We start from the raw sequence: 20,165 nt of genomic DNA, 5'->3' as shown, positions 1-20,165 counted from the left end.
CCCCCCCCTCCCTGGCGGGGGGCAATGCTGAGCGCATGAACCAATCAACGGACTAAGTTATCAGACCCGCGGGAGGGAAGCCATCAGCCTCCATCATGGGTGTATCCAATGTCTGTGCATTGGCCACCTGCTTGATTTCTTCCACCATCGCCTCGAGGGAGACGATGGTGCCTTGTAAGTGGTCGAGGAAGGCCTTGGTTGTGGTACTAACGTTCTCAGATGCCGCCTCGACGAATTTATGTTTCTCCTCCTCTTTCCGCAAAATACTCGTAGTCACGTCCATGCTGGCTTCCGTAGCTTGGACCGTAGGCATCCCTTGTATCTCTTGTGCCATGCGGTCACTTTCGTGTAGCACTCGGTGCCGTAATTGAGCCGCCTCAAGTTGGGCAGCGAGTTGGTGGACACTTTCTTCCTTCTCGGCCAGTTCTCGCTGGAAACTGTTCAGGGCGACCACGCGCTCGTTTAAAGCCGACAGTTTGCACAAAATGTGGTACGCCAGAGTCGCGATGTTCCGGTACACGATCGATGTCTCATTCCGCAATAGTGTCGGGTCAGCACTTGCGCCCTCAATTACCAACTTCAAGTAGTTACTTAAGTGGATGTCATTTAACCGCCGCTGCTGCTGAAATAGCAAAGCTCCTTGACACTGCACGCGGTGCAAACTGCCTAGACTCTGCGGGTTCTCCATAGCCACCAACCGACCCGTCAAACTACCTACATCCAAAGCACGGTGGTGCGAAGTCCGATTCAACACCGCCTCTGCATTCTTAAACCCCTTTGGCGGCGACGCCATCCAGACAAAAATATTTGTTTAAGGAGAGCTCGAGGTCAACGGTTCGATGCCAGCCGTGTCCGTACTTTGTTGGGGGGCTACCTGCGAGCGCAAACCACGCCCCAAAAAACCTGCGGCAGTATCCGTGTCGAGTACAGGTATTTATAGCACTCTAATTGCACGAGCCGCAACATGTGAGGGCCGACTGCACGGACCGTTGGGCGTGTCAGCGAAGACTACAACACAAATAAGATACGTGACATGACACACTATTTGACTGACTATCTGGCGACTGACTATCTGGCGACTGACTATCTGGCGACATCACCCTCCTCTCGCCCCCTCCGCGTGACTCTAACTCGCTCGAGTCTCACTCGCACGACTCCGACTCGCTCGACTCTCATTAAGTGTCTTGGTCGACCTGCCCAGCCGGAAGCTCACGGGAGGCTGTCCGGCCCATCGGACCGACTTAAGGTTTTGCTAAGCGCGCGGCAGCTTCCAGATCAATCCCTGAAGTAACGGTTTCACACGCTTGGTCCGCGGCTGCCTTCAGCTGTTTCCACTGGTCATACAAAGGATTCCCCTTGACCAAATTAACGCCGTTGAGCGCTATCTTGCCCTTCATGAGGGCTGCCAACGCCTCCGTAAGTATCAACAAGGTGGCCCCGTACTCTTCGGGCGGAAGGTGAGCAAGTCGTGTTCCCAGCAGGTAGGGGTCGCTGGCCGTGCCGGTCAGTAACTTTATTTCGCTTTCGTCATTCGTCACAATGCGGGTCTCAGGATATGTCTCCAACTCTCTTTCTATTTTTCCAACCAGCTCCGATATCTTCAGCACGTGGCTTTCGACATCCTTCAGTGTCTTCAATGAAGCACTGGAACTCATTCAACTTTTAATTTGGCCCGGGCGAAGAGATAGGTGGCTGGACAGATAGACAGATAGATCAGTGCAATGGCCCCACAATGATCCACTACAGTGCATCCAGAGTAGGGTAGTTTGGTTGTGAAAGGTGACAATGTTCGCGGCTGCTGTAAGCAGCTGTTATATATACTAAAAAGTCACGCTGAGGTCGGCTATTCCGCCGACGGTTTAGAAGGAACGTCTCCGAGCGGGGTGTCTCCGCCGGCGGCTAGTCAACACGCGACTCACTCTGCGAGCGAGTCGCCAAGACCAGACTGGCTCCAATGGAGTGGGTTCGCGCGGCCGGAGGTTTCATCGAGGTCGACCCACTTGGGCTTCCACATGACGACAGTTTTGGCGCGGTCTTGACCAGGGTATTCCATGTTGAAAATTTCTCGATACAGGAACTCTTCCTTGTTCTGGGGAGTGTTGTGGGCGTACTTGGTGGCAGCTTGAGCGAATTCTGCGTCGGAGATGCGCTCCTCGGCGTATGTGTGCAAACGGCGAAGCCACTGAGCACCGACACCGTCGCAGAACTGTTCCTTCTGACGCCAAACGACTTCGTCAGGCAGCATATTCTCGAAAGCCTTGCGCAACAGCCACTTCTCAGCACAGCCGCTCGTACTCTCCATGGATGCCGCAGTCTGCAATTCGTCACCCGCTGTCACTGTCGTGGACGCGGAGCACAAACATTCTGCCGTGGCGGAAGAACCGGAACCAGACAACATCGGAATAAACGCACTCCCGCTACTAGAAGGTGCAGCTGCCGCCGCACTCATGGGCGTTCCCGGAGCGGACCCCGCAACGGACACGGCTGTGGCCGTCGAAGAGACGGTCGTAGACCCTGTCGCGGTCGCAGTCCCGGCAGAAGGGCCAGGGGTGGGAATGAGGTTAGGTTCAGCGATGGGGAGGTCAAGGGCCTTGGCGGCGGTTGTTGCGTCAGGCGTAGTACGTGAGTCCATGGTGGAAGTCCTGGAGAGGGGCGTGGGAGCGTCTTCTGCGGGCACATAGCCGCGAGGTTTGGGCATGCGGTCTTCGGCGCGAATGGTCATGGCGTAGTTGACGAAGGGAGAACCTAGGAAGGGTGCCCGCAGTTCAACGGACTGTGCCATGGACGTCTTGTTGGCGCGGAGGCCGTCGCTGAGGTGGCAGTCGAAGAGTCTGCGGATGGTTTCCTGGCGGAAATCTTCGGCGGAAGGTGCGGAGTGGAAGTAGAGGTAGCCGCCGAAGATCTCATCGGCGCCTTCGCCGGAGAGAATAACTTTAACGCCGGCAGATCGAACGGTGCGGGCGAGGATGTACATGGGGATGGCTGCCCGGATAGAGAAGGGGTCGTATGTTTCTAGATGCCAGATAAGCTCTGGGATGATGTCGAGTCCTTCTTCGGCGGTGTAGAGTACCTCGGTATGGTCGGTGCCAAGTCGTTCGGCCACGATTCGGGCGTACGCCAAGTCGGAGGAGTCCGACATGCCGACGCTGAAGGTTTTTAGACGGGCCTCGGGGTTGACATCGCGCATGATCTTCTGAGCCATGGCGGCAATGATGGACGAATTGAGTCCGCCTGAAAGGAAGCAGGCTACTGGTACGTCGGCCGCCAAATGGTACTTGACCGAGCGTTCCAGACGGTCGCGCAATTCACCCATATCGGCGGGCATGGCGTTTAGGTTCGACCAGGCTGGTTTGTAATATTCGACCATGGTGTAATTCTCCGCCGTACCCGTCAGGAAACAGCCAGGCGGGAAGATGGAGACCTTATCACATGGAATGCATTTCATCTCACTGGCAATGTACAAACGACCATCACTCTGATCCACGCCATAGTACAGACTACACACACCTAGCCCGTCACGAGCTGCAAAGAACTGCCCTGTGGCCTTCTCGTAAATCACAAACCCGAACATGCCCCACAGCAACGATGCGCACTCGCGACCAAATTCTTGATACATCGCCATAATCACATCCGAGTCAGACCTTGGCGTGTATGCACACCCACGCCGAGTACAAATCAATTCCGCCAACTCTTTGTAATTGTACACCTCACCATTCGCAGCCAAAATGGTTCCTCCATCTGTTGACAGCAACGGCTGCCGCCCCGTCGCAATTCCAATGATCGACAGCCTCTCCTGCACAATGCAGTAACTCCCACCACTCTGCACACCTGTCGAATCCGGCCCACGGTGACGCTGTCGACGAGACAACTGGAAAGCCTTCTCCCGCAACAAACTATCCGTTACGCCACTCGGCAGAAAGACACTAAATATTCCGCACACTGCAAAACAACGTTCGCACGCACGCACGCATGAATGGTACAGGGACAATACCCAGGGACAGTACCCACGGAGCAGGTCTTAGGTGGTCATTCTCAATGGAAGAGACCCATGTGGGGGAGGGGGAATAATAAATGGGGCGCAAGAGGGTATTGCTTAGCGGCTTTCTATGAGATTGCGCACTGCGTACCGGGAGACAGGGAACATGTTGAGGAGCATTGTGAAAGAGGATGGAGGCTTACTCTTATTCCCCTAAGATTTATGATTCTAGACTTGCGACGGAGATTATTTCAAAAAAATGATAGCTTTCGGTCGGCCGAAATCTTCCATTGAGGCTTGTAGAAAGCCATATCGGGTTCGACACTTTTCGCGAGGCTGGTAGCCAAAATTAGGTCCCCGGGACAGGCCAAGGGGTCTCTAGCGCACCTGGTACCTTTCGCATAGACCGCTTCATCCACGGCACCTTCATTGGTCCCATGAAACCAAGGGTCGTTCCGCACCAAGTCATACCGACAATCGCACTGGAACGGGCAGTCGTCTTCAATGGGCAAGACTTCCGCACTCGCACCCGCCAATACTTCGTAGTGATTTAGCGATTCCATTACCGCCACCGTCCGGTATGGCAAACCCGTGTTCATAACAATACTGTTCTCTACCCCTTGGTTGTCAACGATGTGCTCTAGGTCAACCTTGAGTGCAAGACAGATACTAAATGCTTGATTACTAGCGGGGTTCCACTCCTCGGTGGCGGACTGGCTGGATTTACCGTAGTTCGATGTCCTGAGTATATTTTCCGAATAATTCCCTTGAGCGTTTGGCGTATTACCTGCTATAGCCTGCTCTGGATTCGTGGCTGCCACGGCTGTCATTAAACGTCTTGCTTGTTCCCATTCTGTAAAAAGCTCGGGGTGGTCGAATTCGAAGTCGAATAAAACCTGACCAGATGCAAGAGACGGTCCTGTATCGACCCGGGTGGAATTGTAAGTGGGATCGAGATCCACAAAGTAATCCTCCGACCAGTCCATGACTATGGGGTAGCCCCATACCTCGATATCTACCTCTTGCTCAACCACCTCCGACGCTTGAAGCGACATGGGGATGCAGGTTCCTGCGACGCTGCTGACGCCTTCGGCCACCCGGATCGTTCCGACAACCGTCCCGTTACCTCGCTCCGCTGCATAACCCCCTACTGCGGCGTAGTACACTTTGAAACTGATTTTGGAGAAACTTGGAGCGAGTGGACCCGTCTCTGAAACCGACGGAGACATCATAGACGCCAGGTCCCAGGACAGCGAATACTGCAGCAAACTACTGTCTTCCAAATAGTCCATTTCCCACTCACTCTGGAAGAACGTCCCGTTGCCCGAATAAGTATCCAGAGTCTCCTGAGAACGTACAGCATACCTACACTCCGGCCATGACGTTAGGGCTGCCTCCAAATCCGGCTTATACATTGGCTCCAGGGTGTTCCCTTTGCAATAATCTATACACGTTTGGTCATCTGCTAAACCGCTAACTCCTGTATCGCAGTCCACGATATACTTTGCTCCCGGCCTATAGTTTCTACAGAGGCCGCTACAAATGGTTGGGGAAAGGAGGGGGGGGGAGAGGGGGGAGCGGTAAAGGCAAGATAGTTGGCATCCAGGCAGAAAAGGTACCAGACGTTTGAGGTGCCAGACGTTTGAGGTACGAGGCACTTGAGGTAGAGGCTTTTGAGGCTTACAAGCGGTAGGCTGATTGGTAATATGAGGGTACGAATGGTGCCTGGCTGGACGCAAATGCCGCTATCTGGTCGTCAGATTCGAGTGTTGGGTGGTGGGCCTGCGTCTGGGTCGCAGTTATCCGGCCAGATGCGGCCAATACAAGTGGGGTGAGGGCGAGAAACATGGTTGAAAAATATGATTCAGTGGCCGTGGTGGTTATTCCTTGGTGCTTGCGGGTTGGCCCCTAACCTAGGGTTAAGATTGTCAGAGGATGTAACTCAGATAGAGTTGAAGGAAATATGTAGCCGGTTACATGAGAGGTTTGATGCGATGTATTTCGCTAATCTGAAATCTTTCAAGTTAGCGTCTCAAGGTCAGAAGGTACATAACCAGGAGGATGCGGCGGCCATGTGGCAACAGTTTGGCTTAGAGCGTGAGATAGTGTTTGATTTGCGGAATGACACGCGCTATATCAGTACGGCTGACTGGCATGGAGATTTCCTGGTGGCGTGCGAAACGCTCTTGCATTCTGGTGTTATGTCCGCCGAAGGCGACTGGCAGGATCCGAAAGCTTGGTTCATTCATACAGGAGACATTGTGGACCGTGGTTTGTCGTCTCCTGCAATTTACGAGATGATTCTTCATCTTAAAGATCAAGCCAAAAAAAAGTGTCCTGGAAAAGAGTGTGGTATTGTTACTATTATGGGTAACCATGAAGCCATGAACCTCATGGGTATGTATCATTATTTGAATCCCAGAGAAGCTCTCAAGTATTACAATATAGATTTCAACTCGTATAATGACCAAGGCCGAAAGCAGAGAAATCAAAACGGCCCGAAAACAGTGCTGTCGAATATAGACATCTGGGATCCGCTCTATGGCTACTTGGGTAAAAGAATCGTGAAGGAATTTGACATTTTCGTCAAGTTCGGAGATACCATTTACGTACATGGAGGCTTGACTAGAAAGATGATTGAGTTCGGAAAACAAACCGGGAACCCGCTCTTAGAAGTTCGTACCAGCGATGACCAAGGTTCAAATGACCAAAGTTTTGGCGACAATGCTGCTAGGGAGCGCGCTATAAACGGCCCTGTAAGCGACGTTCGGTCCAGAATAATCTTCCAGAACCTGTCTTGGTTAATCAAGAAAAGCATAATACGATACGTGAATCGAGAATCGTTGAGTTTGACTGAGCACGATTTGATATCTGGAGATAACTGTCCTTTTTGGACGAGGATCGTAAGCACAGGAAATGGGTCAAAGATCTGCAAGATGTTAAAAGTGACGCTGGATGACCTAGGTGCAAAGACGTGTGTAGTAGGCCACACAATCACTGCGAGCCAAGACGTCGAGAAAAAATGCGGTGGTCGATTCTGGCTCATGGATACAGCGAGCAGTGAACTGATGTCGCCGCAGGTGCGAGTGAACCTTTATAATGTGGCGTACATCAAAGTTTCTGAAGAGAACCAAACTCCTGATTCAGACTTGCCGAATCGGGTTGTTGAGTGGACTTTATACAAAAGACGGTTCAATGCACCCCACGAGAATTATTTTAATTTCTCAACAAGCATCATTAGGACCGCACAGCTACCACCGGCCGCTCCTTCACCCCTCCTACTAGAGGTTGCTGGCAAGTCCTGTGCCAATGGAGCCTCACCCCTATTTTTCCCTTAGCTTTTTTTCCTCACCGAAAATGAGGTAAGTGGTTCTTTCAGGGAGCTCCTAATCTTCCCGTTGTAGTGAAGTGCCCAACACGGCCGGTGGCTCCAATGACATCCGTAAACTAACACCCTTCAATCAAAACACCTCCCTGTACCAACCACCCCGGACGGACGGACAAGAATCAGACGAAATGGGATAGGAAAAAGAAGTAAAAGATGATGACGAAACTGAATCAAGAACAGGCGGCCACCCGGGGCAAAAAGTCATGGCAAATGTGCGTTGATTGCCTAGGAAGCATGATAGTCTGCAGGAAGCATGATAGTCTGCAGGAAGCATGATAGTTCGAGGCATCTGATGATCCGGGGTTGCATCATCTACACCGTAATACCATCGGGGTATGCTACCGGGGTATGCTACCGGGGTATGCTACCGTGGTATGTTACCGTGGTATGTTACCGTGGTATGCTACCGTGGTATGTGTGTGTGTGTGTGTGTGTGTGTGTGTGTGATATTTAGCCTTTTGTAGCGGAAGACCAAAAGTATAACCCTAGGAAGATGTTCGTTGGAGGCCTTGGTCCTCATATAACTCCTCGATCTTTGATAGATTACTTTTCTAAATATGGGGAAGTGGTAGACTCATCGGTCGTATTGGATAGAGTAACAGGGCGAAGTCGAGGATTTGGATTCGTTATCTTTAAAGAACTTGAAAGCGTAGAAAAGTGCAGCCAGAAACTGAGACACATCATAGACAACGTTAACGTAGGCAAACAGACAGCACATTACGGGGGTAGGATTCAGTCATTGTTGGTCCTGACAGAAGTTTGTTAGTCTGGCATGGGTCTGACATGGGTCTGTTTGGTCTGACGGGTCTGTTGGCCTGACGGGTCTGTTTGGTCTGACGGGTCTGTTGGCCTGACGGGTCTGTTGGCCTGCCTGACATGGGCAGTGGGGTGGATTTGTGATGTTGTAGTGCGAAGTTCGGAAGGCAGTGCCCCGCGAAGATGCCCGGCAACAGTCTGAGATGGGAGCCCGTTGCAAGGTGTTTGTGTCTGGATTAGGAGACAGTACTCGGGAGAATCACTTGCGGGAGTACTTTGAAGCATTCGGGGCCGTGGAGGAGGCGAACATAAAAACTGATCGGGTGACAGGCCGGAGTCGTGGGTTTGCGTTTGTTTTGTTTAAGACCCCAGAGGCCGCGAGACAATCGTTGGGGGCGCACCCTGAGCTTGGGCCGATTGTGGAGGCGAAAATTGCGGAGCCACGAACGTCGTATTCCGCTACCGGTGGCAAGACGGACAGAAATGGTCCTCCTCCAAGGTCAACACCCGAATGGTCGGCGGCCAACCCCAGAAGACCTTCCCCTGGTTCCTACAGCTCCTACCTTCCGCCCAACGCCCCTTCCTTGTACCCCGCCACGGCACCCACTGTCTACGCACCCTATCCCCACCTAGAGGTGGAACACGACACCGGTACTGTTGACGCGGGCCTCGGGGGACCTGCTTCCCTCGGTGGACCAGCTCTCGGTGGGCCTGCTTCCCGCGGGGGACCTGCTTCCTTCGGCGCACCGGTTTCTCTCGGCGGTCCTACTTCACTTGGGGGACCTACTTCCCTACCCGCTTCCGTCGGCGCAGCCACTTCCCTCGGCGGCCCTGGCCGTGGAGGAAACATTAACGTCGGGCCAAACATTCCTACTAGAACCATGGAGCCACCCGACGCGCCGGGTCTCTACGACACCAGCTCCTGGGCATCCTATGATGCCACAGGCACACGACACTACGACTACTCCAACACATACGACCGACCGGACGACCTCTACGCCTCCAACACCTACCAAAGGTCCCAGCGGAACCCGAATCAAAGATTCAGTCCCTACTAATCGAACGCCAGTCTTATAGAAGCTCAATCAGCACACATTGAACACGCGGCCGAGAAACAGAAAGCCGGGCTGCACATTATCCGAGGACGGATGCTCACTCAACCTGAAGATGTTCCATCCGAATATGTCCCGACAAGCAATAAATAATCCAACCTTTCTCTTGGTCCAACCCTTCTCCGCTCGGTCCGCAAGAGAACCTGCGGGGTCCTACACCGCTCGGATCCGCAAGAGCGCACAGTCTGAGACTGTTGAATCTCGCAGTTCAAATATAAATCGAAGCAGTTCCTAGCCACCCGGTCGGAACTTCCGACAGCAGCAGACACAGCACCGATGTGGAAGATACAGACGGTATACAATAGGCGGCACATAATAAGCCTTAAGCAATGGGCGGCATACACTGAGCGGTATACAATAGGCGGGATCCACTTGGGCGGGATCCACTTGAGCCCGACTGCACTGTACTGGGTCGGCCAGTCAGTCATTCGATCGATGAGTCGACCAGTCAGTTGCCGATCAAATGCGCGGCTGAGCAACGTGAGCTGTGGTATCTCTGAGGTGTTGGCTGGGTGGTGATAGCTGGGGCGATACCGTGTTGATGGGGGCAGTATTTTTCATGAAAAAAGATCGTCGGAGGTTTCGGGTATGTGTTGGTCATCTGAATCGTCGATACGTCCAAGGATGATATCAGCGCATTTCTCTGCGGCGGCAAAGTTGTCGGGTTCTTCGCTGCTGTGTTCATCGAGGTCTTGACTGCGATGTCTGGTAAATTCGAGGAAGAAGAGTTGCTTTAATGTTTGCCAGGCGCGGGGTCCCCGTAAGTTGAACTCTCGTCGTGGCCACCAAGACATAGCGGGTATGGACGAGCTGGGTGGTCCAAGGCGTCTGCAGAATCCTGGGTTGCGGATACTTATCGTGGTCGTAAGCAAGGCCGCACATAAGGCCACAGCAATAGGGATGTTCACAGACATCTTAAGTTGGAACCGGTTCGTAGGCACAATTTCAGGGTTCATTACACCTAGGTAACCACGGGTAAAACGGTTCCCAGATATGCTACCATCTGCATCTTCCGCCTGGTGGTACAATAATAACGTCAACAACAATGGCGCACTGTACTTAATACTCATCGACCAGAATACATCCACACGGAAAATTGAATTGCCACACAACAACGAATTCAAGTCATATCGAAACAGCTCGATATTGCCTAGCAACAGCCACCAGTACGGTCCCCGCACCAGCGGCTTAGTCCTTCTCTCTCGAAAACCGCCTTCTCGAAAACCGCCTTCTCGAAAACCGCCTTCGAGAAAGCCTCCTTCTCGAAATGCCTCCTCGCCTCGGTAACCTTCGGCTCTGTAACCCGCCCCAGTCTGTAGCCGCTCGTTGAGCGTGGGCCTCACAAGGCTGGGTTTCATAAGGCTGGGCGTCACGCGGCTGGGTTTCCTGCTGAAGCGAAGACTTTGGCGTAGTCTGCGTCGGCTGAGACGACGTCGTCCGATATCTCCTTTGGCGGTTCCGATGAGGTCGTCTTGAGCGTTATTTCTGGGGAAGTCGGTGGGACAATCTGCGACAGGGAAGTCGCCTCGTGGGAAGTCGCCTCGTGGGAAGTCGCCTCGTGGGAAGTCGCCTCGCGGGAAGTCGCCTCGCGGGAAGTCGCCTCGCGAGAAGTCGCCTCGCGAGAAGTCGCCTCGCGGAAAGTCGCCTCGCGGGAAGTGGGCCAATCCAAGGAACCTTCGCCGAGGGATCAAGCCGCTAGAAAGGTGGTGCGACCAGGGCTGTTGTTGAAGCCGGGGGGAAGAGGCAGCCGAGTTCAGACCCACATTTCGGTAGACCTTCCGGGCGTTCAAACAGACCAATACAGTTAGCACCACAAAGATAACCCCGTATACAACATAGCACACGATCTGTGGTAATGTTCTGTATACAAATGGTGGCGTGCTCGTCGGCAACTTGATCTTTGACATGCAGTTCACAATCGGAATTAATGCAACAGCCATACACCCACCAAGTACGTTACATATAAACATCCAGGTGTACGTAGCGTATGAACCTACGCGATTGACCTGGTGCTTGCTGTACCGGAGCCAGCCCCAAACCAGACACTCAAAAAGAGCTGTCAACTGCCACACCATCGGATAGAAAAGATAGTCCTACACGCACAACAACTTATGTGCCACCATGTGCCACTGTGTGCCACTGTGTGCCACTGTGTGCCACTGTGTGCCACTGTGTGCGACTGTGTGCGTGTAATAGATTACGAATATGAGAGTTCCCGTATACATCCGGATTGCGGACAGAGTCAAAATGAAGCAAGCTATAACAAAGAACACCAGGCTCTTGGCATGCTTCACGCTTCGAATAGCAGACCAATCAGACACATCCTCAATGGTTGCGTAATAGAATAAGCTAATCGTGGCCACCGATCCCAAGACGATGACAACCAATACAATAGATCCTACATACTATAAGGCGCTGTAAGCAGGCAGGGAAGGCAGACAGGCAGGGCAGACAGGCAGGCAGGCAGAATATGTGCGGGGGTTGGCTGGCTCACCCTTTTGTGAGTCACGTCACCTATAGCCGCAGGCAATACAGTTCCAATTATGTCTGGAATAGGCCGCAGAATATCTCCTATTCCCCGGTCGACCTTGGTACCCAACTGAAAAAACAAGACTTTGGTTTTCTTCCCGCGCGCGCCCTGCACTGGTTGCCCTCTCCTACAACTGCACTCTCACTGGTTTGTGCACTGGACAGGCAGCACTTACGGATTGAATCATGTTGAAGGAGACGGCAGTAAAGATTGAGAGTCCAACTATGTCACAGATGCACACGACTGCCGCCATTTTGGATCCATTAAGGCCAAAAGATGCAGACGCCCCGAGGCAGTGATTGAAGCCCGTGCCAATGCTGAGAGTGCATAGTGCTGCCGATGCTGACTCGTACCAGATAACTGGACTCCGGAGAGAGGGAACGCCTGCAGTGAGGAGGCCGGTGGTCGGTTCCGGATATACGCTCCGGTGGATGTCTTCTTGTCCCCGCAGAGTGCTCGTCTCCAGCTTGAGTTGAATCGAAAAATACAACAGCAGCACCAAGCCCAGTAACGAGGCAGCCGAAACAACTACAAGAGATGAGCGTAGTGAGTTGCGTAGCCCATTCGCGGTGTGCGTGCGTGGGTGCGGTTCATTGTCGTAGCTCATTGGCGTAGCTTATTGGCGTAGCTTATTGGTGGTGTGCGTTACAGATGCTGCGCAGTTTGAATTGGAAGCCTTGTGCGGCGAAGAGGATAAGTACATAGGTTGCGACGATGGCCCACATGGTGGCGTTGCTGATGACTTTGCGATTGCCCGAGTCAAGTTGCGCCCAGTAGATGGGGTCGTATGTGCAGACGTTGTCGAAGAGGATGCAGCCTTCTTTGCGGGAGCAGCTGGTGGCAAGTGGTTTGGTTTGTTCACAGTCAACACGGACGGACTCTGGGGGTATCCAGCCGGGCGAGTTGGACCAGTAGCCGCAAGCGGCTCCGACGTGGTGGGTAAGTTCATACAGCATATTTGTGTAGTAAATGAGTGTATTAAGGATGGCAAGGGGGGCAGCGAGTCGAAGGGCAGGCGTTACTGCTTCGAACGATTTACCAATACCTCCCCGAAGCAGGTTGCCAAGACACATCTCCAGCGTCATAATGGGCCAACCCAAAAATAGTAACGACAATAGATACGGTAATAAGAAGGTATATCCTCCCCAGATCTCTGCCATCTTGAACATTTCTGAGTAACGTCGCAGGGTCAATAACCCTATCACCGCCGCAAGGTACGCGTGTTTTGACTGTCGGAATACCAGCTTCTTTTTACCGCGACGAAATCCATCCACCGACGCCTCCGATATCTCTGACTCCTCCGACTCCTCCCCCTCACTAGACACCTGCTGCTCCCGCTGCTTCACCAGTGCCGCGAACGCCACTCCCTCTACACTTGCCTGGTACGTCGCCTCTCGAGCAATACTCCATGGAACCATCTGACGCACCATCTCCTCTTGATCTTCGCCTAAACCGCTCTTCCTACATCCCAACCATTCCATATTTTTTTTCCTCACCCCATGAACGACTCCAACAAAAATGACTCCTGCCTCAACGGCTCCTTAACTTTCGAGTTCGATATTGAAGATGATGACGAATGGTACCAGGCCACCTGCGATGCTCTGGGGGAACAAGATGATAGACTTATGGAAACGGCCGATATATCAACCCAGGGACCACTGGAGGGAAGGCTCGACGGAAAAATGAGCCCCCGAAATACGGCAGAAGTCAGCACTCCCTCTGACCCCGCAGGCGGCTATAACGCAGGCAGCTATAACGCAAGCACGGACGAGCGGGGAAACTTTACCAGCGTCACTGTGGCAACCTTTTGGGACCGCTACGTGATCCCCACTGTAAGCGATCTGCTTCTGTACGCCGAAAATGACATCAGACAGTTCTTCGATGTTGTTTCAAATTCTCTCTCCAAGGAAACTCTGGGACTAGATACTGCGGTCATCTGCATACTCAGCGCATTCCAATGGAACCCGGAAGTAGCCATAGAAGCCCTGCTCACTGACCCCTCAGCCACTCTCAAGAAAGCCGGATATGTCAAACAAAAGGTGGAGCCTACAGACCCAGATTTAGAACCAAACATTTGTCCCATTCTTTACATCCCTTGCAATCTCTTTGAGACCATCCCCTTATGCGGTCACCGCATATCCACCACGTAATGATCTTTAGCATCCTCCCCCACTACGTGCGACACTGTGCCTCATGCCGCTTGTACAGCGCCGCTTGTTCGGCGTGATATGGTATCTTCTCGTTTGTAGAGCGTGGAAGAAGTATTTGGAGAGTATGTTGTCTGACAATCGGACGACTTTCTCCGTGAAGTGTATGTTCTGTGCTTCCCCTTTAAGTCAAGAGTTCATTGAGCGCCTGCTGGCTGAAGACCAGGTGGCGAAATGGCGGGAGCGTGTGGTGGAAGATATGGTCACTAAGTGTGGTTGGGCCAAGTACTGTTCAGGGAAGGACTGCGAGGGTCTCCTGGTCCACAGCCGGAAGCGCAAGTACCCGCGGGGTGTAGTGTTGCCGGCGGCGGACAAGCGGAAGGTCGTCGAGGAAGAAGTAGAGGAGGAAGTAGAGGAGACATCTTCGTTGGTGCGGCGGAACTTCGCACAGCAAGAGAGGAGTGTGGCAGGGCGGTTGTCTCAGGTGCTGGCTCGCAATGGGGATGTGGGCGAGACTGGTGGGGCCGAGGGGGAGCACGTGGGGGACGGGAGCCAGGAGGCAGCGGGGGTTGACGAAACAGCCGTCGTAGCTACAGCGGGGGTCGAGGCCGAAACTGCGGGCTTGGCAGATACGGAGCCGTGCGAAGCCGACAGCGAGTTGACCGGAGCCGACAGCCAGTTGGCCGGAGACGGGTTGGCGGTTCGGCGGAAGGACTACACGTTAGGTGAGGGGGCCCAGTGTGAGTTGTGCGGGACGGTGATGTGCTTTGTATGCGGTGAAGAAGACCACCGCCCCGTACCTTGCGAGATGATGCTGGACTGGCAGCGGCGGAATCAGGAAGACTGTCCGAACATTTTATGGGTGTTGATCAACGCTAAGAATTGCCCCCAGTGCCGTCATCCGATCGAGAAGAACCAGGGCTGCATGCACATGACCTGTCGCTGCGGTCACCAGTTCTGCTGGCTATGTTTGGGGGACTGGAGCATGCACAAGGACAACTTCCGCTGCAATTTTTACGAAGAAGAAATGAAGGTGCCGGAAAATCAACTGGCTGCGAAACAAAAGAAGGAATTACAAGACCGAGCTAGCAAGAGCCTTAACAAACTAACGCACCATTTCGAACGTTATGTCTCACACAAAAATGGAGCCACTCACGCGCACAAATCAATCATCTTGGAACTGAATAACATGGAACGAGCCTGCAAAGAAGCAGGCCTGCAGAACAAATCGAACGCGGACATCCTCTACCTTACAAGCAGCACCATGACCCCCCAAGGCACGGCCGTGTTTGGACCGGATACCGTTAGACCAGATACCGTTAGACCAGATACCGTTAGACCGGATACCGTTAGACCAGATACCGTTAGACCGGATGCTGGTAAAAGACTGGGCACGACATCCGTTGACACTACAGGACAGACAGCTGAGCTGGGTCAGGTTGTACCATTCCCATTCTTTGAAAAGATGAGGAATGCTGCCGAACAAATTATCAGAGGACGTCGAGCCCTCTGCTACTCCTATGTATTTGGCTTCTATGCTTGCTGGGGCTCCAGCGTTAACGAGAAGTTTCTTTTTGAAGATCAACAAGGGCAGATGGAACGATATCTGGACAAACTACAAGAGCTTGCCGAGTCTTATGAATTTACTGTAGGACTGCCGTTCGAGAAGTACGACGGCTACCTAATGGACATAACACACTTAACGCGCGGTACGTGCAACTGTTCACTTCATCCATTCACTTCATCCATTCTCTTTAGTCGTCTCCGTATTCTTTGACAGGATGGTGGAAGCTTTTTCAGACGAGCTAGTGGTCAAATTTGGTCCCACCTTGAAAGAGCTAGTGAACCAGCAGAGTTAGCAGAGTGAGTGAACGGCGGAGCTAGTGGACCACAGAGCTAGTCACCCAGCAGGACTAGGAGAGGTAGTAAACTAGGAGAGGTAGTCATCCAGAGAGTTAGTGGACTAGGAGAGGTAGATCACTACGTGTGTGTGAAATCATGGTAGATCACTACGTGTGTGTGAAATCATGGTAGAATACTACGTGTGTGTGAAATCATGATGCATTTCGGATGGCGTTTCTCTTAAAAACGCGGCTGACGACGTCACGGAAGTTGCGGCTTCGTTCGTCGATGAAGCCGCGGACGAAGTCGACTGCTTGGGGTGTGGTTTTGTCGCCCCAAATGAGTTGGGCGATCTGAAGAGAGAGTTCTCCACGAACATTTTTTTGTAGGTACCAAGACTTGTACTCGACCAGAAGTAGGAAGAGAACCTTGTTGGCGACTGATGTGATAGTATCGATTAGGAGGGCTCGAGTGGCGTCGTCTGTGATGTGTTTGAAGTTGATCTGTTCGATGGGCGGTAGTCCCTCTAGCAAACCCCGTTCAGCCGCATTTAGGAAACAGATTGGTTTTCTACGAAAGGAGGAGATCACGGGTCGTTCTCCTCCCCTTGCAAGTTCCGCGCCGCTTCGGTGCCATCCGACAATCTCCGGCATGTAGTCCTTGTATATTTTATTTTTCAACGTAAATAATTTGGTGTCCAGTTCTTGCTGAATGCGCACGGCGATGCGGTCCGCCTCTTCAGGGTGAAAGACCCGCAAGGGCACCGCACTTGGGCTCCCGTCGGAGCTGCCGCTCGGGCTCTTGCGGAAACGCTTCCTTTCCCCGACGGGCATCTTGCACATAGCGCGTTTATACACTTTCTTCTCCTGGCCAGTTTGCACTGTCACCTTCTTGCCAACCTCTGGAACCGTCACCATAGTCTCGTTTATCATCACGGTACGGTCACCACCGCTGATCCCTCCGGCAGTTTGGCCAAAAGCGCCCGTGGGGGCAAAAGTAGCCGTTGGGTTAAAACTGCCCGTTGCTGCAAAAGCGCCCACCACGGGGCCTTCTCTAGCAGGCATGCCTGTTGTGACCAGCGGGGGACCGGCGCTCAACGGGGGACCCGCCCCCCAAAGGGGTGCGAGCGGGGGACCGGGCGCGAGCGAGAGTCCGGCTCCCAGGCCTGGCTGTCCAGCTTCCGTCTGAGCCAAATCTCCATAGCCATTCGCTGCTGGGCCATTGGGCACCCGCTCTTCGGCACCACTTGTGTTTATGAGACCTCCATCTATCAGCGCCCCACTCGAAGGGGCGCCATTCATCGAAATACCACGAAAATTAGTCGGGAACGGCGGATATTCCACGCTGTCGTGCCCGGCCATTAGACTTGACGCGGCCAGGTTGGCCACTAACATAGCACTGGTGGTGGACAAGCTGCCGGAACTCGCGCTACTTGGCGGAGTTGTTCCAGCGGCGAAGTTCTCGGGCCACCGATATTCCTGCAAAGATCGTGCGTGTGTGCGCGCACACACTTACTGGTAAGGCAGAACCATCAGAATTGTTCACAAACTCTGACAAAAGGCCGCCGACGTCAAAACAGGCATCCCATCTGACGTCTTGCATTCTCGGTCAAAATGTGTTGGGGCTTTTTTAAAAACTAGCTCGGGGAAACTGAGGAGGGCGGGGCATGATCGAGGATGTAGTGGCTTTAGATGTCCAGAAGCACATAGAGGAGAGGTTAAAAGAGACCCAAGAGTTGGCTAACAGGTTGAAAGATTTCAAATCTGGAAAGAGAAGCTTTCAAACTCTGCACTTTAAAGACCGCCGTAGAGTCCAGTCGCATAACCCGTATCGTATTCCCAGACGGCTACAGAAACCAATCCTAAGGGACTTTGAAGAATGCCCTTCGAAGCCGAGCAGGAGGCCTCGACGTGATCGTCGCAGGCCTGCGAATCTTCAACTCTACTTTGAAAAAAGGGAAGGAGCTAAAAGAATAACCGCGGAGAACCGGGGAAGTGATGCGGGAGTGGTGCAGGATGCGCTGGGGGAGTCCGAGAACGAGTCTGACGTCCCAACGCGACCTTGTTGGCTAGAGACTCATTTATGGTCAGCGAAGAGGATGCATATGGCTTCAAGATTTGGCTACAAGATTGCACTGAGGCCCACCCAAAAATGTTCCAGGAAGCAACTACGATATTCTCTAAGACGCTGCGCGGTACACGACGCATCGTACATGCAGGTGTATCGCTTGCCTGTTACGCCTTATTTAGCAAGGTTAGTTCCTACGACTTGCCTACCAGGGGTTAATAATGTTATGCTAGTGGATCATCTGGGTCCTGCCGAGGTAATTATAGGCGAGGACGAGTCGCACCTTTCTGGTAAGAGCGCTGACGAGTTTACTATTATCATTCATCCCTGTATCCGGCCAACATTTGAAAAGTTAGTTCAAAACATTGCCAGGCACACACGTGTGCGGCGCTGTGATTTGATCTTATTTGAGCTGTATGGGCCGCAAAGCCTTGCAATACTGCGCTCCGCCCTTATGGCAGGTGATGTCGTTGTGAATCATTCGGATCCTTTGGTAGTTAAGGCGGCGCGTCGGATTTTGTCGGAAGCGCCGAACGACAGGAAAATTGTATACGAGATCAACAATGGCAAGAGCTTTGTGATTACGGTGAACTCAGTGCCTCAGATATTAGGACCATTTCATGAGCCGAGAATGCAAATGAAACAGGTCGCTTTTGATAGCGATTTTGATATGGTGAAGTACATCGCAGAAAAAATGTGTCTGAAGAAAAGCGAAAGTTTGTCGTTCGAATCTTCTCTAATTTCACGACGGCTAGGAGTAGTAGTGCCTGGTTTGAATGAAGATTGCCCGAACCAGAATGGTTTAGGAGTGGAGACCGCAGAGACGGAAACCGCAGAAGTGGTGGCCGCAGCGGGAAAAGTTCAGGGGTCCCTGACGTATAAGCTGTCGTTGCGAAGTAAGAAGAGAAAGGACACGGCCAAGGCAGCTAAGCAAATCAAGTCATCCGGTGGTGCTGTACCTATTAAAGCAACAACTGCCGCTGCAGCTGCAATAAAAGTGCGGTGTATGATTTGGTTCAACAATGTCAGTAGCGACTTGGTTCGTATCAAGATTATGATGCCCCGAGACACCATCGGTCGTAGTGTTTGGAATCTGATAAATAGATATGGAGCCGTTCCCCTCGGATTGGATGATAGAGAGAAGTTGTATTCGACTTATGACGTGTTCCATTTTCCTAGTCACCATATATACAGTCCGGTGGCCACGGCGTTGTGGAGCAAACGAAGTGCATTGGAGCGAGCGAAGTGGGAGAGCAGCCCGCCGGGCAGGCGAGTAAACTTCGACAAATTGAAGCGGCGTGTCTTCTTTCCTTTCGGACTATCGTGGCTTTCGGAGTGTGGTGGTTCTCGAGAAACCGAGGCCGACAGTGATCAAGTCGACACCAGTGCCCTGGAGTCAAATCCTGCACTCATGAGAGAAAGGTTGTGGGATCGATACAGTCCTTACATAATTCACTTCTCAGGTCGAGGGCGGCCTCGGATTCATGACTTAATTTTCCCAGATGGAAACGCAGGCAATCAAATCAACGAGGTGAATATGGAGGTGGATACAGTTGAGGAGGCGGAACGTCATGAACCCGATGGCTCTATCGGGTTCATTATAGATGGCTATCACAGCCTGCACACAGGTCATGGCCATGGTTTAGCATGGATCCGGAAGGGCATAACCCCGTCGACGGTGAGCATCCGTTGTCATACATCAGGGCTGGATTACCAACACGTTAACGTCTTGCCTGCGCCAACATCCCTCCAATATTTATAGACCTTTGTCGTGGAACTCCCTGGCTCGTGGGGCTGTTTGTTTTTATAAACATCGTCGGTAACAAGGACTGGAGGTCTAACCGCAATATTTTATTTTTTACACGTTAATTTGGTAAAAAAATTTGTATCACCTTGCTGTTCTGAAACTTACTGTCGGAGCGATGAGAGTTATTGGAGCGGTCGTGCCTGTCTTGTCATTAGTTTACGGACGACAGAGCTACAGCGAGTCATGCTTCTTACCGATTGACTTGATGATCTTGCAGGATACAACTGGATCATTCGATGATGATCTTCCGAATGTGTCAAAGAACATTCCTGTGATTGTTGAGAAAGTGTTAGAGCAGAACCCGGGATCCTGGTTCGGCGCGGCAGAGTTCAAGGACAAGCCATACAGGGACCTTGGTGAACCAGACGACTTTTGTTACCGCATCTCTTCGAAGATGACGCCTGAGGTTGAAGAATTCCAGAAGGCTTACGATACGCTTTACGCTAGCGGTGGTGGTGATATACCGGAAGCTCAGCTTCACGCTCTGATCAACGTCGTCTCCGACTCCGCAGTAGGCTGGAGAGCTATCAATAATCATTT

At 52.4% G+C, this 20,165-nt stretch overlaps 11 protein-coding genes across 11 annotated transcripts; 5 read left to right on the top strand and 6 right to left on the bottom strand.

Moving 5' to 3' along the window:
- Nucleotides 1-52: 52 nt before the first annotated feature.
- GNI_018760 (hypothetical protein) lies at nucleotides 53-793 on the bottom strand (the record flags this gene model as incomplete). Its single annotated transcript, XM_011135920.1, has 1 exon — nucleotides 53-793. The coding sequence occupies one exon, from the start codon at nucleotides 791-793 to the stop codon at nucleotides 53-55; it is 741 nt and encodes a 246-aa protein (XP_011134222.1).
- A 448-nt stretch (nucleotides 794-1,241) lies between these two features.
- GNI_018750 (hypothetical protein) lies at nucleotides 1,242-1,655 on the bottom strand (the record flags this gene model as incomplete). Its single annotated transcript, XM_011135919.1, has 1 exon — nucleotides 1,242-1,655. One exon carries the CDS (start codon nucleotides 1,653-1,655, stop codon nucleotides 1,242-1,244), a length of 414 nt encoding a protein of 137 aa, XP_011134221.1.
- Nucleotides 1,656-1,915: 260 nt separating this feature from the next.
- On the bottom strand, nucleotides 1,916-5,391 carry GNI_018740 (asparagine synthetase; the record flags this gene model as incomplete). Its single annotated transcript, XM_011135918.1, has 2 exons — nucleotides 1,916-3,939; nucleotides 4,371-5,391. 2 exons carry the CDS (start codon nucleotides 5,389-5,391, stop codon nucleotides 1,916-1,918), a joined length of 3,045 nt encoding a protein of 1,014 aa, XP_011134220.1.
- Nucleotides 5,392-5,835: 444 nt separating this feature from the next.
- GNI_018730 (putative phosphoesterase) lies at nucleotides 5,836-7,314 on the top strand (the record flags this gene model as incomplete). Its single annotated transcript, XM_011135917.1, has 1 exon — nucleotides 5,836-7,314. One exon carries the CDS (start codon nucleotides 5,836-5,838, stop codon nucleotides 7,312-7,314), a length of 1,479 nt encoding a protein of 492 aa, XP_011134219.1.
- Nucleotides 7,315-7,857: 543 nt separating this feature from the next.
- Nucleotides 7,858-9,178, top strand: GNI_018720 (putative RNA recognition motif (RRM) containing protein; the record flags this gene model as incomplete). Its single annotated transcript, XM_011135916.1, has 2 exons — nucleotides 7,858-8,061; nucleotides 8,273-9,178. The coding sequence occupies 2 exons, from the start codon at nucleotides 7,858-7,860 to the stop codon at nucleotides 9,176-9,178; spliced, it is 1,110 nt and encodes a 369-aa protein (XP_011134218.1).
- Nucleotides 9,179-9,789: 611 nt separating this feature from the next.
- On the bottom strand, nucleotides 9,790-11,172 carry GNI_018710 (putative transmembrane protein; the record flags this gene model as incomplete). Its single annotated transcript, XM_011135915.1, has 1 exon — nucleotides 9,790-11,172. The coding sequence occupies one exon, from the start codon at nucleotides 11,170-11,172 to the stop codon at nucleotides 9,790-9,792; it is 1,383 nt and encodes a 460-aa protein (XP_011134217.1).
- Nucleotides 11,173-12,391: 1,219 nt separating this feature from the next.
- On the bottom strand, nucleotides 12,392-13,192 carry GNI_018700 (sodium:neurotransmitter symporter family protein; the record flags this gene model as incomplete). The annotated part of the gene is made up of 1 exon (XM_011135914.1): nucleotides 12,392-13,192. The coding sequence occupies one exon, from the start codon at nucleotides 13,190-13,192 to the stop codon at nucleotides 12,392-12,394; it is 801 nt and encodes a 266-aa protein (XP_011134216.1).
- Nucleotides 13,193-13,261: 69 nt separating this feature from the next.
- On the top strand, nucleotides 13,262-15,768 carry GNI_018690 (IBR domain protein; the record flags this gene model as incomplete). The annotated part of the gene is made up of 3 exons (XM_011135913.1): nucleotides 13,262-13,908; nucleotides 14,012-15,618; nucleotides 15,668-15,768. 3 exons carry the CDS (start codon nucleotides 13,262-13,264, stop codon nucleotides 15,766-15,768), a joined length of 2,355 nt encoding a protein of 784 aa, XP_011134215.1.
- A 195-nt stretch (nucleotides 15,769-15,963) lies between these two features.
- Nucleotides 15,964-16,683, bottom strand: GNI_018680 (hypothetical protein; the record flags this gene model as incomplete). The annotated part of the gene is made up of 1 exon (XM_011135912.1): nucleotides 15,964-16,683. One exon carries the CDS (start codon nucleotides 16,681-16,683, stop codon nucleotides 15,964-15,966), a length of 720 nt encoding a protein of 239 aa, XP_011134214.1.
- Nucleotides 16,684-17,849: 1,166 nt separating this feature from the next.
- Nucleotides 17,850-19,580, top strand: GNI_018670 (POPLD (NUC188) domain protein; the record flags this gene model as incomplete). The annotated part of the gene is made up of 1 exon (XM_011135911.1): nucleotides 17,850-19,580. The coding sequence occupies one exon, from the start codon at nucleotides 17,850-17,852 to the stop codon at nucleotides 19,578-19,580; it is 1,731 nt and encodes a 576-aa protein (XP_011134213.1).
- A 160-nt stretch (nucleotides 19,581-19,740) lies between these two features.
- On the top strand, nucleotides 19,741-20,080 carry GNI_018660 (hypothetical protein; the record flags this gene model as incomplete). The annotated part of the gene is made up of 1 exon (XM_011135910.1): nucleotides 19,741-20,080. A coding segment is annotated over one exon (340 nt), but the record flags the coding sequence as incomplete, so codon positions are not given.
- Between the last annotated feature and the right edge of the window lie 85 nt (nucleotides 20,081-20,165).

This window comes from Gregarina niphandrodes (assembly GCF_000223845.1).
Source record: "Gregarina niphandrodes unplaced genomic scaffold scaffold00003, whole genome shotgun sequence".
Classification (NCBI taxonomy): Eukaryota; Apicomplexa; class Conoidasida; order Eugregarinorida; family Gregarinidae; genus Gregarina; species Gregarina niphandrodes.
Note: the sequence above shows the minus strand (reverse complement) of the source record. Positions and strands in the feature narration are given on the sequence as shown.